Here is a 19,374-nt window from a genome sequence, read left to right as displayed (position 1 = left end):
TGGAAAAACATGGAAGCAGCCCAAATGCCCAAAAGTAGATGACTGGATTAGAAAGATGTGGTACATATATACAATGGAATATTACTCAGCAACCAAAAAAGAGAAACACATGTCTTTGCAGCAACTTGGATGGAGCTGGAAAAGATCATGCTTAGTGAGATAAGCCAGAAAGAGAAAGAAAAATACCGGATGGTTTCACTCATAGCAGGAGTATAATGGACAAGGCGAGAAAATAACAAAAATAATGAACAACCATATACCAGAGACATTCTGTGGGGGCGGAGTGGGGAATGGGATTAAAAACGGGGGGGGGGGGGGGACGGAAATGCACGGGACTATAGTGGTGGCACAGGAGTGATTTGGTGATGACAAACCTGCGGGGATTACAATCGAGATGGAAAAAAAAATGTGCAAAATGATGTAAAAATAAACTTTGTAATAAAAAAAATTAATTTTAAGTTTTCTCTGGTTGTAGTATGAAGAATGAATTAGAGAAAAATAATAGAGGAAGAAAAAACAAGACAGGAGGATGCTATCATCATCTAAGGCAGGGAAGAGTGGTTTGGGCTAGAATATTTACAATGTGACAGACAAACAAATGAAAAGGGAGATGATTTTTAGGGTCACTGAAGAGACTTGGTGGTTGATTCATATGAAAGTGTTAAAAGGGCTTCTAGTATGACCAACTTGTAAAGAATGTTGTGGGTTTTCATTTTTTTTCTGGAGTTGAGAACACTGGAGAAGAGGTTTTGAGAAGAGTGAAAATGTTTTGAGTGTTCTAGGTTGGATGAGCTTGTCAGACTTCCAGTGGAAATTTCCAGTATGTTTCTGGCTGTGCTTCAGGAGAGTCTGAGCCAGAGATCAAATTTGCCAGCATATCAAAACAAACAAACAAACAAACAAACAAACAACGAAAAAACCACCACCATAAAAACAGAAAATGGAGCAGCCATCAAAATACATGGGACTAGCCCAGGATGTGATGTGGTATGATGAAATTTAAAAAGGGGCCTAGATAAGGACCAAAAGACCGGGAATGTTCGAAAGGCAGGAGAAGAAAGGACAAGGGAAAAACAATTGAAAAACAGACCAAGAAATGAGTGAAAAAGTAAAATTCAAATAAATATGAATATAAAGAAAAAGAGCATTTGAAGCTACCAGGAACAGAAAGGAAAAGACTCGAGGTGAGAGGGGAGGGTTTGTTCTCTCATTGGAAGTGGCTGGGCCTCCATTGTGGTGGCACCATAGTGGCAAAGCAGCTGGAATGGCCCCCTCTGTGGGAATGTTAATATCTGGAGTTTAATCTTCAGCTCAGCAAATCAAAGTGAACATTACAATGTAACTGGCATAGCACTTCTGGGGGTCAGCTACCTCAACTTTCAAACACTTTCCAACTGGACTTCAGCACAATGCTCTTTTCATTTAGTAAAAATTTCTAGCAACAAAAATTTCTATCTTGAAACCCATGAATGTTTCACCTTCAGCATTATCATAAACAATGAATTTTCATTTCACCTGAAACAAGGAAAACATCAAAGAAACCAGGTCCCATCCTAGACGCTACTGGGTTTGTGTTGTGGAACTTGAGTTTGTTGCTGCCCTTTCCATTGTTCAGTTCCTACTTCTCCTTAATCATATTGCTAAAACCACCAGCACAATATTGAACAGTGAATGCCAGAGACAGTACACATAATTACCTCATTCTTGACACTAATGGAAATAATTCTAATGTTTTACCATTAAGCATGATTTTCTCTGCAGGTTTCTAAGAGATATTCTTCATCTTTATAAAGCTTCCATCAATGCTTATATTAGAAAAGAAAAAGATGTAAAACTAATCATCTAAATTCCTATCTTAAACCTGAAAAAAATGAGCACATTAAACTCAAAGGAAATTCTCAAGATAAAGCAGAAAACTGTAAACTATATTATCAAAACCATATACATATTTCTTAAGTTGATAAACACCTACAAATCTTAGGAAAAAGGAGGGGGGGGGGGAAGTACATAAATCACCAACACCAGGAAAAAGAAAGGGTCCTCCCTGGATGGTGTGGAGATAGAAGGCCAAGTCACACCAGTAAGTTTGAAAGCTGAGTGTTTCAAGAGTGAGTGATCCTCAGCCTTGGCAGGTAGCCTGGTCTCTAGCACGACTCCATTCAGCCACTGTGTGAGAAAGCAGTCAAAGGCACAGCCAGGCTAGACCTGACTCGTGTCCCCACCTATACCAAGATGATATGGACAGAAACCTTGAAAAGCACATTTGCACAATTGACACAAGAAAGGAAAAAAGGTTATTTAGCAACATGTACAGAAAGTCAATTAATAATTTAAAAATATTCCTCAAAGAAAACTCCAGGCCTAGATGGCATCACCAGCAGTTGCTATCACAAAATAGATGAGAACACAATACTTTCCATTTCCTTTAAGTATAGGAACTCATATGGCTTGTGAAATACTTGTTCAAATATTTTGCTCAGTTTTGATTTTTTTAATAAAGAGGTGGTTTGCCTCTTTATTTTTGGGCTGTAGGATTTCTTTATTTTTGTATTTTTGAATACAAATTCCTTTTTTTGTTGTTGTTATTTGAATTACTGAATTGACTAAGACGTGATCCTGAAACCTGGTAGAGATATTTAAGGAAAGAAAATTAGGCACACAATTTTTGTGGACATAAATGCACAGTTTATGTGCATTTATTGGAAAAGTATTAGTGTATAGAAACACACACACAAAATCGTAGCCAAGCAGAATTTCAGAAATGCAAAGTTGGTTTAGCATTAAACAATTTCCTGTAAAGAAGAAAGCCACATAAACACCTCAACAGTTCAATGGTTTTTTCAAGCTAATAACTTTCAGTATACAATCACGAAGGGATTTCCTTCATTTGAAAAAGGCATAAGCAAAAAACCTACAACTACTATCACACTTATGGTGAAGCATTAAATTATTATTCCTGAGGGTGAAGACAGGCCAGGCATTGTATTGAAGGTCTTAGTCAATTCAGTAAGTTAAAAAAGGAATTGCATTCAAAATAAATAAGTCTTTCAGCCCAAAATAAAGAGGCACACCACCTTATTAAAAAATCAAAACTGAAAAAAAAATGAAAACTGAGCAAAATATTTGAACAAATGTTTCACAAGACATGTGAATTCCAATAAATGCAAGATAAAGTGTCTAATACCTTCATACACTAGAGAAAACCAAACTGAAACTACAATAAGACAGTATTTCATAGCCACCAGGATGGCTGCAATTGTAAATTCTGCCAATACTCAATACTGGCCAATATATGCTGCAACTGGCATGCTGTTACACTGATGACGACAGTAACAAGGGAGACTTATTTAGCCGTTTATTTTAATAGTTAAACATATACCTTACCAATGATCTAGGACTTTCAGTTTTAGACTGGAGAAATGAAAATGTGTCCACAAAAATACCTGTTGAAGAATGTGGCAAGCATTCTTTAAAAATTAGCCCAAAACTGGAAACACAAATGCCAATTAACAGAATGGATGAACAAAGTGTGGTATATTTATGTAATGGAATACTAATCGGTAAAAAATAATGAACTTCTAGTACACGCAACATAGAAGATTCTCATAGAAAATGGGAAAGAATGGGCAGAGCCTGAGAATTTACTTGCATGCTGAGTTAAGCTGCCAAAGATTCATTGATGCTGCCAAAGATTCATTGATGCTGGTAGAAGACACAAAAACTCCTGGGTCACAGATAAAGGAAGTTTATTAGTCCTGACAATAACACTGAGTAATTTCAGCCTAATCCCTTTCTTCAAATTACCTAGTCCATATTCCCATGAATATGATTTTTTTCATATACCTTGTCACTCAGTTAACTTTTGACAAGAGGGGGGGAAGAGTATAGAGTATCTCTCTGCCCATGAAGAATGAGATCAAATTAAATTTCTCTAGAAGGTAAAACAAACAAACAAAAAACCGACTTGTAGGCTTGACAGGCTTCTTTAGTTACTATTTTGGGGACAAGAGAAGAGTATCAACATTGTGTCCAACTGTTTCTGAAAGAACTTCTCACGCAGTGATTGAAAGTGAGGCCAAATCTCCTTGGCCATGCAAGGATTAAAACACAGCACTTTGAAGCTATCAGAGGGAGGCACTGCGGCACAAGTTTGAATCCCAGCCAGGGAGGTGACCCACATGGCATGGCAGACCTCTCTAGTCCTGCCCGCTGCTCCCCTCAGTTGTGTGTTTCAGTCAATCTGCCTGTTCTGCTCCTCACTGTTTCTGGTGAATCCTGTCACTCTCCCCTGCCCCTGCCCCAATCTCTGGCCTGTAACCCAGTTCTTGTATGCATAAATAAATTTTAAGTGAGGCCCAAAAATTGGCTCTAAGTAACAAAATGTGTCTGTGGTGTATCTATATCTATATTTACAAATCTGAGTTTTTGTGGTGGGGAGGAGGAGGAGGATAATAAACAGTTTTATATTGCTAATCTTAAATCGAAAGGACTAAGTAATATCCCAGTACACTAGTTAATAATTTTGTACAGTTCAAAATGCTATCATCATTTTGTTGATTTTTACACAGTTGAGTAATAAAGAGTGAGAAAACTTTATCAAATACCCACCAAGTCTCCAAAATAAAATATTTCTGTCAAGGAATCCTCAAATCCGAAAAAATCAATTGCTTGTTATATTTTCAAAGACTCTAGAAAAACTATAGCTAACATATGACATTTTTCATTTAATCCCAACATTAACTGAAGTAAGACTTGAAGAAAAGGAGCTTAAAGCTAATATCTTAATTTACCTAACTCACAATAATTTGGAAATGAGAACAAAGGAAAGAAATTGCTTACTTAAAGGTGTTCTTGAGAATGCCTTGGGGGTGTGTGTGTGTGTATACATTATATGTAATACACGTATATATCTATGCATACACATATACATATATAAAAAGGTATCCTCTTGATCTAGCAATTTTACATCTGAAAATTTATTCTGAATAAAGCAAAGTATGTGCAACCTGCACACATGTACACAGATGTTTACTGCAGTATTATTGAGATCTAAAAAAGAAAACCACCAAAATAATCAGTTTAAGTAATAGTAATTGCTAATCCTACCACATATTACATTAAACGGACTGAACAAATTCTGTATTAACACAAAGGACTTTTAAATAAAACAAGCCTACATAGCCAAACATGGGAGGTGGACAGCAAGGGACACAGAAGAGATGGTTGGGAGCAGAGAAGACTGTGAGTTACTTTTTGTGCCTCAGGTTCAGAGCAGTAGAATGAACAAGCTAATGCCATGCTAGCCTAAAGTGGGATTTAGGTGGAGATTTGAGTATCTTGAAACTGAAGTTTAAACTGCCACGCAGTAAGAGAGCATTTCTGTTTACAGTTTCTTAAATTCCCTGAGCAAGCAGAGAATTGGAATTGAGATGTTGACATAAAGATGAGATCCTCAAAGAAGTATGGTCAAAAAAAAAAAAAGGCTATACGAAATTCCAACCACCAGCTCAGAGAAGATGAAAGCTGAAATCTCTTAGGTCTTTGAAGAGGAAAAGTTCTCTAAGTCCTCTAAAAAAAATAACAATTTCAAGTCTGTGATATATGAAACTGTGACAAATTAACCCTGATAATGTGACCTAGAAAATTTAAGTTTAATAACTGCCCACAAAATTAATCCAGAAGCCCTAAAACCCATAAATAGCTGGATGAAATATGGGGGGGGGAAATGCTAGTGGAACATATGTACAACCCAGAACACATAGAATTCATGTAGAAAATACAAATCTAGGTAAAGATAATCTTGAAAAAAAAATACAACAAATTTAAACAGACGAATCAGCTTCATGAGAACTAAAGCTAGAACAATCCAAATAAAACTATTAAAATATATTTGAAACAATAGTGTGATAAAAGACTAAAACCATGATGAGAAGATAAGTAACCATAAATCTTTTTTAAATTAAAAAATTTGAGAAACATAGTAGCTGAAGCTGAAATTAAAGTTTGAGTAGTTAGGTATATAAACTGAAGTATTTAGGGCTAAGGTTGCTGATATCTGCAGCTTCCCTTGAAATGAATCATGGCACTTGAAAAAGATGTTTGTCATTACTTATCATAAGGGAAATGCAAATAAAATTCACAATGAGAAACCATCTCACACCCATGAGAATGTCCCAGAAACAGCAAGTGTCAGTGAGGATGTGGAGAGAAAGGAATCCTTGTACACCTTTATAAGGAAAGTAGATTGATCCAGTGCCTATGGAGAAAAATATGGAGGTTTCTCAAAATAAAAATAGACTTACCATATGATCCAACAATTCCATTTCTAGGTATGTACCCAAAAGAAGTCAAAAATACTAATTCAACAGGAAGTATGCTCACCTATATTCATTGCAGCACTATTTACAATACCAAGTTATAGAAGCAATCCTAGGATGGATGGATCAGTGAATTAAGAAGATGTATTATACACATAGAGTACCACTCAGCTATAAATAAAATGGAATCTTGCTATTTGTGACAAGAATGAATGAAATCAGAGGGGTTTATGCTAAGTGAAATAAATCAGCAGTAAGATAAATATTGGATGATCTCATTCATCTGTGGAATGTAAATAAACAAAACAAAAGGTCAGATAATGCCAAACCAAGAACAAACTCTTAGAAGTGTAAGCGTGGAACTGTCACTACTAGAAAGGGAGAGGGGAGGAGCCATGCACTATGCGGGAAGACTATTGGTGACAGGTATGGTGTGGGTACATACAGCTGAAGAGGTACAACCCTGTAATTCTGAACCATATGGCTTTATAAACCAATGCTACCTTAATTTAAAAAAAATAATAAAATGAAAATAAAGGTGGATAGATGAATCTATATAGGGTTGGATAAAGTACATAAGTGTTAAAGAATGTAAACTGCAGAAGCTGAGTGGTAGGTATGCAAATCACTATATAAATACTTAAACATTTTTGTATGTTTGAAACATTTTGATAAATTTTGGGAGAAAATCCCATTAATTTGTATCACATTAGTTACTGTTGTTGTAGTCATCATTATTTTTATAACAGCAATAGTTAACACATAGTACTTAAATTTTGTCTTGCACTTTTAAATTGTGTTTTAAATATAGTAATCAATTTAACCCATTAACACAATAAGTGCTACTGTCATCCCTATTTTATATATCATGGGTCTGAGACACAAAGTGGGTTAAATAACTTGTATGAGGACACACAAGCTAATAAATTAGGATATTAGAACTAAGATGGGAATCTGGCCCTGGATTCCTTGTTTTCAACCCTTATGCTACAAGGATAAAAGCTAGTGAACTGGAAGAAAAGATTCACAAAGTAACCTGAAATACAGGAAAGGCAGTGTGTGAAAATATGTATACCATATCCATTTTTACAAAAACATTCTGGATCAGAAAAAAGGATCAGCTAAAAAACAGATGAACTCCTGCCATTTGTAAGCACTAAGCACTTAGATGGAACTGGAGGGGTTTACACTAAGTGAAGTAAGTCAGAGAGAGAAAGACTAAACCAGATATTTTCACTTACATATGGAATAGAGAAATAAAAGAATCAGGCAAAGCCACACCTGTGACAAAGCCTTGACCTCTGACTACAACCTCTGAGGCAATCAGAAGGGAGAATGGGGAGACAGGGGTGTGAAGACCCCAGTGTAACATGGTACCGGATTACTGGGGCTTTGGAGGTAAGCATGGTAGGAAAACATATACTTTAGAACCCCCAAACAAGCACAATAATGCATACCAACTTTACCTCTGTAAACATAACTGGAGGGAGAAAAAAGTCAGATTCTGAGAATAGACCTGAAGAAGGTAGAGGGAGGAAGTAAATTCTGGTATATCTATAGAAAGGAAATTGATTTGGTCACTTTTAGTGTGAATTTGGTATGTATTTTTAACACACAAAAAGGTAGAAAATAGTATATATGAAAATCTAACAACATGTATATATTAAAATGGATACTTTTCTGTTCATTGATAGTCCTGTATATGCCAATATAAATAACTGCACTTACATGTTAAAAGCTACATATCAACATTTGTGTGTTTATATGTATATACTCCAACATACAGTGATGCAGAGTATATATACTCACATAGAAAGAACACAGGTAAAGGGAAACATTGTGAAGTTTCTATAACAAAATGTTGTGAATGTTACCTATGGCAAGTGAATCTTAAATTTCAACTACTACTAATCATTGCTTACATTTAAATCTTTCAGCCAACATATTTCCATTGATTCTATTCTAATTTTTTCCCTCTTAGTTTTCCCATGCTGTCTCCAATTTATCATTTTTGGTGATTACTAGAACTTTTACTGCATGAAAGTGTAAGTTTGCTATTTCATAAACATTTCTTACTTATATCAACTTTATTCTTTTCAACTATATGATTAGTTGATGTGCATGTTACTGAACATGAAAGGATGAAGCAAGCTAACCTCTTTAGGTCCCTTCAAGTCTTGAAGTTGGGAATCTATAAAATACCTGTTTTTTATGGAAATCCCGCAGAGCCGTTTCATAACCTTCTTCCAGTCTACTGAAGGCTATTCCGACATCTGTGGTCCACCAGATTTGGGAGCTAGTCAGTGCAACTTGAGCCGGGAAGTCAAAAATCCAGAGTTCCCTAGGTTTTTCCTCATAGGCCACTATGGCTTCCGCGATAGCATGTTGCACCGTTTCTTGCATGGTCCGTTCCAGTTGCAGAAGCCACATCTCCACCTATCGAAGCCAGTGAAAATGTTATAATCCAGGCTTAACTATGAGGCAGGGATGATTCAGTCCTCTCACAGGCTCCAAAGCCATGCACACAGTGAGTGCTGAGGGCGGGAGCTGTTATTTTATGCCCACAGAAAACTAGAAAAGAGATCTCTCAAAGGAGATTTATGACTGATGAAGTCTTTCCTGCAAGAACCTGTCTTCTCCCAGGGACACTGCTTATTTTATTTCACCTACCAAGTGGCTAATAAGCTTTCCAAACTCTGACCAGAGGAGAAGTTTTTGATTATTTTTCAGATTTGAGGACAAGGGTATTCTAAATCAAGATCCTCTCTGGTAATGCACAACATTTTCAGAAACCAAATGAGGCACCTATACCTTAATGTGTTCTTAGTCCAGGCCTTGAGGATACTGGAAAATTGTTTTAAGACATATGTTTTGATAATTTTCAAATAAACTACTACGAAAAAATTTTCTTAACTCTCCATACTTATTAGCCTTAAGACAGTGTTTTTAACAAGTATCTTAATTGTATTCCCTACTGGTTCTTATGTTTATATTTGTCAGGAATTAGACAAGAGTTGTGTATGAGAGAAAAGACAACTGCAGATATGAAAATTATTATTTTAATTCAGTTCAAGTTTATTTCACTCCCACTAATATATTTCAGGTTCCTATTTTATTCAAATATGCTTGTTATATTTATAAGTATGTTTCCATGGGACATTATATGCCATTTGCAAATAATTAACTACATAATGACTATATGTAATAAATTCCCATGACTACATGAGATGAAGATGCTAAAACAGACTTCATTCCCCACTTCTGTAAAGATTATAATAGCATTTATTCCTATAATCTCACTCAAGAATTTATAAGGAATGATATATGATTAATAAATGGACAACCTTCTCTCGACAGAAAAAGGAAGCACATCCTTGGTAAAGGCCAAAACATCCTAAGAGCCTTCTCTTCTGGCTTCAGAGTTGGACTTTGATAACATGTGTGAGTTTCTAATCTCATCAGTGGGATCCTGCATCTCTGCTTTAGTCACTAAGCACTATGCTTCATGTCACACCAAGCAGTACATTCCCTCAGTAAAACAATCATTTGGGCATCTCCCATGTATATTGCCACAAGTCCTTAAGAATGTTGCATATACACATTGACCTCCCCCACTCATTTTGGCACTTTGTAAGCTTCTATCCAACCATTATAACAATTAACCACTTCTTACTAGTACTCAACATTTGTACATCCTCTTCCTCGATGAACCTAAGAATACCTCAAAGGCAGGAAACAAGTCTTATTTCTGGATCCCTAAATTCTAATTCAGTGCCTAGTATACAGTAGGTATTCAATAAACTTTTGTGAAATAAAATGTAGTCTAAATTGGGAGCAATCAATTATATAAAGAGGTAAGGGGAAAGATCTATAGTAAAATGCCTTTTATAAAACAAAGGCAGTTAGGGAGTGAATGTGGTATATGCCTGAAAGTCTCTAGCCTAAGTTGTTTTTATGGAATAAATTAGAGCACTGTCAAACTTTCAAATATCAATGGCTCCTGCTAGCGACAGCCACATCGGTCAATTGGACTGTCTTCATTCCAGGCAGTATGCCAGTCGGCTAGCAGTCTGCTGGGGAGGGAGGCAACAGCAGTGTACTTTTGTCAAGATAGTTTATGGTGACTTTTTCTAATCACTGCAATAATATCCTTAAAAGCCCAAGAGATTAAAAAATAGATTTTAATCAAAGTATTCCACCATCTGCTTTCCCTACATTTGGCACATATTTCTGGTACACTATTAAAAAGCAACAAAGAGTATGAAGAAAACCCCTGTTCAAAAAAGGTTGCCATCAGGTTTCTGCAAAGGACATTTTAAGGAGTCTCCTGTCCCATCCAAAATGGTCCTCTAATAGAAGCAACTATCTCTACACAAAGGTCACCTAAGAAGATACAATTTCTCTACATCATCTGAAGACACCAAGCATTCTTTCACACATCATAATGAGCCGTTCTTGCAGATAATTCAACATCTTTGAGATACTTGGCTGAGAGAAGAGAGCGTGCTAACTTGTGTTGCTGTGCGTGTGGTAGAGTACATGACATCAGCCTGGTGGATGCAATCAAGTGCATTTACTAGTGCCATCTACGGTGTTCACTTTGACCACTGGGCTGCAAGTCCCTTTAAAACATGCTTAACTGCAAGGTTCTGCTTCACTGCAACACTCCCCTGTACTCTGAACAGCTTTGAAGGAGACACAGTTACTGAGTTAGTCGCATTCGGTAATTACCACACATTTAATCAGCGATAATCCCTTCTGTTTGGTACCTACAAGGGGCCTGCAGGGTGCTGAAGCCAAGCGAGCACAAGCTGGGATGTGTGGCAGAATGCCCCTGTCACCCTGGATCTGGAAATGGGAAATCTCCCAGCACAAAACTAACCATAGTCTGACTGACATGAGATGATTTCTTTTCTTGCTCAATTCAACCTTTAAAAAATATCCTGAAAATACACTTTTAGTATAGGGAACCTTATAACTAAATCTTACATGGCCAGTGCAGTCACACTGGGCGTGGAATGGGACATATTCCTTTTCTTTGCTGTACATTCCAATTGCTCTGTGTGCTGAAACATCCTGATCATCTTCAAACCGCAGATCTGTGATGCTGTCGAAGAGCTTGGCAAGGTGACGTGTTACCTAAAACAAGATAATTTGAGATGAGGGTGTTTCGACTAGAGATATATCCTGGTTACCTGGGGTGGGGATATATAAAGTCACAAAACTTTACATAGAGTTTTCTCAAAATGTTTCTCGTCAAAATAAAAATCACTTGTAAAACCCCAGAGTTTGAAATGACCTTGGCAGGGCAGAGGCTCTGGTCCTGCCACCAGGTGTGTTTCTACCTGAACAAGTTACCTATTCCCCACTTGTGCAGACTCCTCAGCTTTGCTATCTGTCCTACATTCCTGTAGGCAATCATCTGCTAGGAGTTTTGTGGGTAAGGTTTAAAAATTCACACTTATGTATATATTTGTACTATTTTAAAAAATCAATGTTAGGATATCTTAAGTAAGACTCAATGATACCAATCACCTTATCTTATGAGTGAGACTCTATGTTATCATGCCCTACAGGGATCCACAGTATACTTGTTACATAAGATAGGTGAATACAATTCCTCTGTTTTCACTGAAAAGGAAATTAAAGCTAAAATAAAGGGTGACTTCTTCAAGTTGTATTGCTGAACCTCCAAGACTGGACCACATCAACTAAATGCAGATACTGCTGGCATCATGACGTTTATTTCCTGATGTATGGAATCTAGCATACTGAAGTCTATGTACTATGCTCCAGGTTAGTTACAAAAAATAAACAGAAGACCAAATTTAAAGACAAAGATCAGCATTTTTCCCGCTACAGGCCTGTCTGGAGATGAAAGCCTAACTGGTCTATAAACACCAGGATGAGAATACTTATCTATTCAGTCATGTTCCCACAGACCTCACCTCCCAAAGTACTGGCAGGGGAGGAAGGGCTACACTCTGTAGATGGACTCATGCCCATGGGGAATGAGAAAAGATTACCAATCAGGTATGATGCGCAACCTCCCTGTGGGACTAAGTCAAGGGCAGAGACCAAGCCAGGGGAGGTTTCAGGAGTAGGAGGTGTTTCCTCCTCGTGCATCATACAGAAAAACCTGCTGAGTGAAACATACTTTGGCAGTTTCTCAAAAAGAGAAACACAGAATTACCATATGACCCAGCAATTCCACTGCCAAATAACCAAAGTAACTGAAAATGGGTACTCAAATCCTTTTATGCTACTGTTACAGCAGTATTATTCCCAATCTCATATCCACTGATGGATGAAAGAAGAGAGTGGTATATACACACGAGGGAGTATTCTTCAGCCTTAACAAGGGATGAAGTACTGATATGAACTAAAATGTACCTGATCCTAGAATACATGCAGTTAAAATAAAAAGTTACCAAAGAATATATATTCTATGATTCCAAGTATGTGAAATGTCCAAAATAGGTAAAGCCATGAAACAGAAAGCAGATTGGCTGTTGCTAGGGACTGGGAGAGCAGGAAACAGAGTGACTGCTTAATGAGTATGGGGTTTTATTTTGGGGTGATGAAAATATTTTGGAACTAGATTAATGCAATGGTTGCACAACATTTTAAAATGATTGATTTTATGACAACCAAAGATGCTTTGAATCTACGTATTGTTTACCAGCATAGAGGTGTTATTGCTATACCGAGTTTTCTTCAAAATACAGTTTTGACAGGACTCGGTAACTTTCTCCAACAGCAAATTTTAGAAACAACAGCAACCTACTTAAATTTCCTACACAAGACCAACACCAATATATTTGTAAGGAATATATCCGTAAAGGTTATCTAATCTCTAAAGCTTTTAGCTTTAACATTTTTGCTGTATTTGCAGTTTTCAGTTTTAAAGAAAATCACAACTAGGTATCTTCTGAGTTTAATATAGATGAGTTTTTGAAACTCTCACCTACTTTAAACGTAGACAGAGCGGTAGCCGATCATCACTGCTTGGGTTATCAGACTCTCCTCTGTCCCTGTGCATTACCCAGAGGACATTTATACACAGGAAGTATCTCCAATAATCTAACAATTCACTGTCACTGCTGAAGTGAGCAGGAAGTGCACAGATGCTTAATGGCTTCCACTGTGGAATGGGTCCACATAACACTCAGGTGAAAGCTGTGGGATAAATGAGACCTCAACCATCAGGCAACTCACACATTGCCTTGGTGAGAAAACAGTTTCAAAAGAACTTCAAGCCTGTAATCAGTCAGCGAGCAGGAAACACAACCCCGTGGCTTGCAGTTCTCCTGTGACTTATACCCCGCTTGCTGGAAGTCAGTTATTTTCATATTCTATCTTTTTAAAACCACTGGGAAACAAGACTTTTTAACAGACCCCCTTAAGGTTTGTCCCATCTTAAGGTTTGCCCCATTTCTAATGAGGTCTCTTTGTATTTATTAACATGAAAATTCAACCCCTTTTTCTAGTTTGCTGGTTGGAAAGACCTTTAGTTTTACATTAAAAAAAGAAAACCTAGTGCCGTTTAGACTCCTTTTTTCCTTCTCACTAAAGAAATAGAAAGGGTTTGAACACTTCAAATCATTATTAAAAGAGCCATTGTTATTGCATTTTAAGCAGGTTTCTAAAAGGTTAAAAACTTCCATTTAGAGTATTATGTACATGGGGTTGGTCCAAACCTAGTGTGCACACATACAGGCAGTCCTCTTTCCACACAGTCCTGGATGTGGATACATAAAAGTGACCATTGAAAAGAAAAACAAGTGACTGTCAATTTTAATAATCAAATGGGAAAATTTACAATTGTGCTGTGATCTCCAAAAAGATATCAAAACATCTCATCTCTGATGAGATTTTTATAAACTTTTATGAAAGTTTATAAAAATTTCAAATTGAGACTTCTAATATACTATAATTTAAAAAATGAAAACTAGGGATTATATCTCTTCGAAGAAAACCTGTCAAGAGTAGTTTGAACAGTGCTTGCCTTATTCTTCTCATCTTTTAAGATACAGAATAAACATCTTTTCTATGACTTGTGTTAATTAAAATGTATAACCTGTAAACAAAGTGAAAACTCTAATGCATCTAGGCAATTTTACAATTTAAAAACAAATATTGTAATTGGGATAAAATGGTCTACTCTATGACACTTTTTACTGTTCACCTTGAAAACAATGGGAAGTAAATGAAGTTACTATAGTTTATAATTATATTCTCAAAGCTTACCACTTGCTTTTCAGTTCTAATATCATTTTTACCCCAACTATGAAAAATGTCAGGGATAATTATGGAGAAAAAATGAATACAAATCCTATACCAACACTGGCAGAGTAAGCATTTCATTCATATGTAGTTATTAGCACACTTATCCATGATTACGATAGTATTTGTGAGACTATAGCTAATAACCAAAATGTTAAGTAGTCCCATCCATCACAGATATTATCCTCTGGGAAAATTAAAATGAGCCCCTTATTTTTCACATTTGAGTCAATTTGTCAAAATGTTTGCTCTTTACTTTTAATAATACTCCTTAGTACAGATGACAGTACTGGGTGATAGACAAGCCAACACTGTCGAAAATCTAAAAAATGCAGATGGTCAAGTTGACTATGGCATATCCATGTAATGACAGCTTTTATACATATTCATCATAAAGAACAACATGTAGAAGAATATATATCTAGAACATACCTGTGCACAAATCTATAAGCACAGAGATATTTTTAAAATCCAACTTTGTTATAGTATACATGCACACACAGAAACACACAGACTTTTCAAAAAATTATAGTAACTCAAAAATAGCAATTAAGAGTATTCTACTCTATTATTGTCTATTTCTATATGTTTCTAACTTTTGGTAATGAACATGCAACTACTTATATAATCTGGAAAGATTACATTATCCTAAAGTTTGGAAACCACTATAGCTAATACTGTTGCCTGATTTTCTTTTCTCAGAAAAAGAAGTCATAGTATAAATAACATTTTGCAATTTTTCACATATTAATAAAACTTAAACTACTCACATATATGTGCTGATTCAATGCTTCACCTTTAACATCTTTAGCCTTGGTGTATAAATGTGTTCATAACACAAACCTGAATTTTAGTAAACTTTTAAAAATTGTAATAGAAAAATGAAAGATATCATGAGTATATAACTTAATAAATTTTAGCAAGTGAAATACAACTCTTAAAACCACCAAGAAGATTAATACAACTCTTATAATACAACTCTTACAACCACCAACAAGATTAATAATAGAATGTACCTGTACCCAGAAATCTCCTCATAGCCCTGGGGTTCTGGCTCTATAGCTCTTTACTCTCTGGTCCTCTGTTCTACAAACCCTACCTACCTTAGTCTCCTTGGACTCTCAGCTCTAAGGCTTCAAGTCAGAGCCCACAGAGTCGGCCTGGTTCCTCATGCCTGTACCATAACAGGAAACATTCTTGAGGAAGCACACTGAACCATCACATAGTTCACCTGTTCTGTTCTGAATCTCTCATAAATTACTACGCTCTGGCACCTGATGCTTAGGTTCTACAAAGCTCTTGTTTCACATTTTTTGTCAAAGTTTGGGTGTTTTTTTTTTTCCAGGTAAATGAAAAGTCAAGTTGGCAGAGGGTAAATCTGATTCCTATTGCCTCATTTTTGCCAAAAGCAGAAATATCTTTCTCATAGCTTAAATCTACATTTCTGTGATGAATTATAAAGCTGAGCAATCTTTCCTATGTTTACAGACTATCACTGTATCTTCTTTTTGGCTATACTTTCTTAAGTAATACTTGAAGTATTCTGCCCACTTTTATATTAGATTGTCTTTATCTCTCTGGTTATTAGAAGTCTTTATATATTCTGCCTATCAGTCTTTTAAAGTATTGCAAGTACCTTTTCCAACACTGCTTGCATTGTTAGATTGTAATGATAAATCTCTTGATAATCAAAGTTTTTTTCAATTTTAACAAACTTATCAAACTTCCTACTATTCAATATTTGACTCCAATTTAGAAAATCCTTACTTATCTGAATGAAGATCCTGACTATACTCTTCCTCATACGGTGTACAATATTTTACTTTTCCACATTTAGACCTACACCTACCTAGGAATTGTTAGGAATGTTGAGTGGTAGGTTTCCTTCTCCAGCCCTGAAAATTAATATCTAGTTAAGCCTAGATCCATTTATTATAGAGGTTGAGATTCTCTGGGGGGGGGGGTTTACTTTATAGTTTGTTTTCCTACTTCCTTTAAGTCCTGGGATGCTGATGAAAGCTCAGACTCTTGGCCACATCTTATAAGTCATTTGATGTCCCAAGGGGAAAAGCTGTGGCAACTGTCAGACAGTTTCTCTGTCTGTGATTTTATGCATACCTTAGCCCCTGAAATCTTGACTTTTCTTCAATCATTAAACAGATTTAAATATCTTAACCCACTTTTCTGGTGTTCCAAGAAGTGACAGTGCTCTGTTAAAAGCTAATCTGTTACAGTGGAAAACCCTACCCACTGGATTTAAACTGGAGCCTGCCAACCTTTATCAAGGACAGCAATCCAAGGCCAAAACAAGGCATTTTAGGCCCAAAGTGAGGCCTAAAAGTCCTTGGTGGCAGACCCCAGATGCATAAAACTTACTTTGGGGACCTCATAACATTAAGATGGTATTTTATTTTAATCCTACATTGCAATAATCCTGATTGTGTTATGTAGCTCTAAGCAGAATTCTAAGTAGTGACAACATATTTGCAAAAATAAAAGATTTTTATATAGCCATTTGTGGTCAGACATTAACCATTATGCAAGGTTAGTCAGGAAAATCCCCACTGGCTATATAATTTACAATATTTATATTAAAGCTACATCCTCTATTTTCTTGTTAGACATCTAAAAGCCTATCTCCTTTGGGTAACAGGTTACCTTTACACAAAGGTATCCACTTAAAACATGACACATTTCCTAAATTATGCCATGCTGCCACTCTGGGACAACTGGCAATTTCTGGGACAAACTACATGTAGGTGAGCAGTTTCCATTCCTTGCTGCTTAGCTGAAGGACAATACAAAGCAATGGCAAGGTGGCCCAAACCATGACCATCTTTGGTGTCCTCTAACTGCCTCTTCCCATTCCTTCCTCAGACTCAACCCAAACCCAGGTCAAACCTCTTTCTTCCAGATCAGGTATCTGAATACCCTCCAGCCTCTACTTCCTCTGGAAAAGCTGGGATATTTCTGTTCATTGCATTCTAAATGAAATGCATTTACCTTTACAAGGCCTCAACTAATCACTTGCATTTTGAACCCTTTTTTTTTTAAAAAGACTTATTATGCATTCAAGAACTGGGGTGCAGGTCAGAAGTGTGGGGGTGAAAGGATTTACCAGATAGAGTGGGGTACAGAAGAGGCAGATCGACTGAAACACACCACTGAAGGGAGCAGAGCCTCTTAGTTGTCTAAGACGATCAGCACTTGTCAGAAAAATTGTAACATGCTAACAAGTATCATGGACTGTTAAGGTCCATCATCCTGATTCCTGAAATTCATAAGCTGAGACACTTTCACGTCACCATGAAGATCATCAGGTAGAAGCACTCTATAGGAAGGCATCACCCTTGTAGAGTGTTTGCCCCTTTAAGTGCCAATAGTGCTTTTTATTACCTACCATTAATCCTATTTCTAACAAGCACCTTTTGGAATGCCTATATATGCAGTTGAATAAAGGTATCAGTCTGGTGCCATCTGCCTCATCACTGCAATTTTAGGGATTTCTCAAAAGACGAGTTGGCAGATTTCCTGGTATGCAGATTTAAATTGCTGCCACTGAAGAACATTTCTTGATGCAAGTATTAAACATTTCTGAGCATGTACTCCTGATGTTATCATTAAGGAATGCACTGTGGCCTCCGTTTCCACACTGGTGGAAACCTGTGAATGAATTTTAATTTTATTTGACCTGGTTTACTAAAAATGCAATACAAAAATTATTAATGAGCCATCTTGCATTAATTTCTTCATACAAGGTCTTTGAAATCAGGTGTCTATTTTATAATGACAGCAAATCTCAATTTGAATTTTTCCCTAGCAATGTTTGATGTGTATTTAGATTTTAAAATACACAGCTGCAACAGTAGATTCACATATTGAAGCTGTTTCAAACAAAAGTACTTTCCAATAAATCAAGTACATTTCTAAGTTTAATTAAAATTTATTGAACTTAAAAATTTAGCTCCTCGGGCCCTCCCTGGTGGCGCAGCGGGTTAAAGCACAGCACTAAGAAGCAAAAGCCACTTGCGCATGAGTTCGATTCCCGCCAGCGCCGGAGGTGACCACATGGCGTGGCAGACCTCTCCTGACCCGCCCGCTGCTCCCCTCAGCAGTGTACTTCGTTGATCTGCCTGTTCTGCTCCCCGCTTTGTCTCTGGTGAAGCCTCTCGCCGCCCCTGAGCCTCTCACCTGTACCCCACTTCTGTATGTGCAAATAAATAAATCTTTAAAAAAAAATTTAGCTCCTCAGTTGCACATTTCAAGCTCCACAGTGAAATGTGGTTCATGGCTACCCCATTAGGGAAGACAAATGCTGCTGCTGACACTGGAAGTATCTTTCTGACAGGTAGATTATTTCACTTATGTGTGAAATATTTTTAAAAAGCAAAGCAAAAGAAACTAACGAAACAAAACCAAACAAGCCCTTGATATCTGAAAGCTCCCAAAGGGAAGGGAACTAAAGAAATATGGTGGAAGATTACTGATAATCTTTGGTGGTGGGTGATGTAAGAGAACATATACATGTAGAGGTGTGAGCCCATGCTTATAAGTCATACACATTTTAAAAAGTCAAATTGGGGCCCTCCCTGGTGGCACAGCTGGTTAAAGCACAGCACTAAGAAGCTTAAGCCACTTCTGCATGAGTTCAATCTCTGCCTGCTCCAGAGGTGACCATATGGCGAGGCAGACCTCTCCTGGCCTGCCCACTGCTCCCCTCAGCAGTGTACTTCATTGATCTGCCTGTCCTGCTCCCCACTCTGTCTCTGGT

At 36.9% G+C, this 19,374-nt stretch overlaps 1 protein-coding gene across 1 annotated transcript in view; it reads right to left on the bottom strand.

Annotated features, from left to right (window-relative positions):
* DNAH11 (dynein, axonemal, heavy chain 11) overlaps positions 1-19,374 on the bottom strand; it is a 256,915-nt gene that overhangs the window by 167,382 nt on the left and 70,159 nt on the right. Inside the window, 2 exon segments of the mRNA XM_004676758.2 lie at positions 8,520-8,753; positions 11,307-11,456. Of these exon segments, the coding sequence (XP_004676815.1) occupies positions 8,520-8,753; positions 11,307-11,456 (384 nt within the window).

The sequence above is a fragment of the Condylura cristata genome, unplaced genomic scaffold (genome assembly GCF_000260355.1).
Source record: "Condylura cristata isolate star-nosed mole 26May11 unplaced genomic scaffold, ConCri1.0 scaffold00005, whole genome shotgun sequence".
Lineage (NCBI taxonomy): Eukaryota > Metazoa > Chordata > Mammalia > Eulipotyphla > Talpidae > Condylura > Condylura cristata.
The sequence above is the reverse complement of the archived record's forward strand: the minus strand, read 5'-3'. Positions and strand labels throughout refer to the sequence as shown.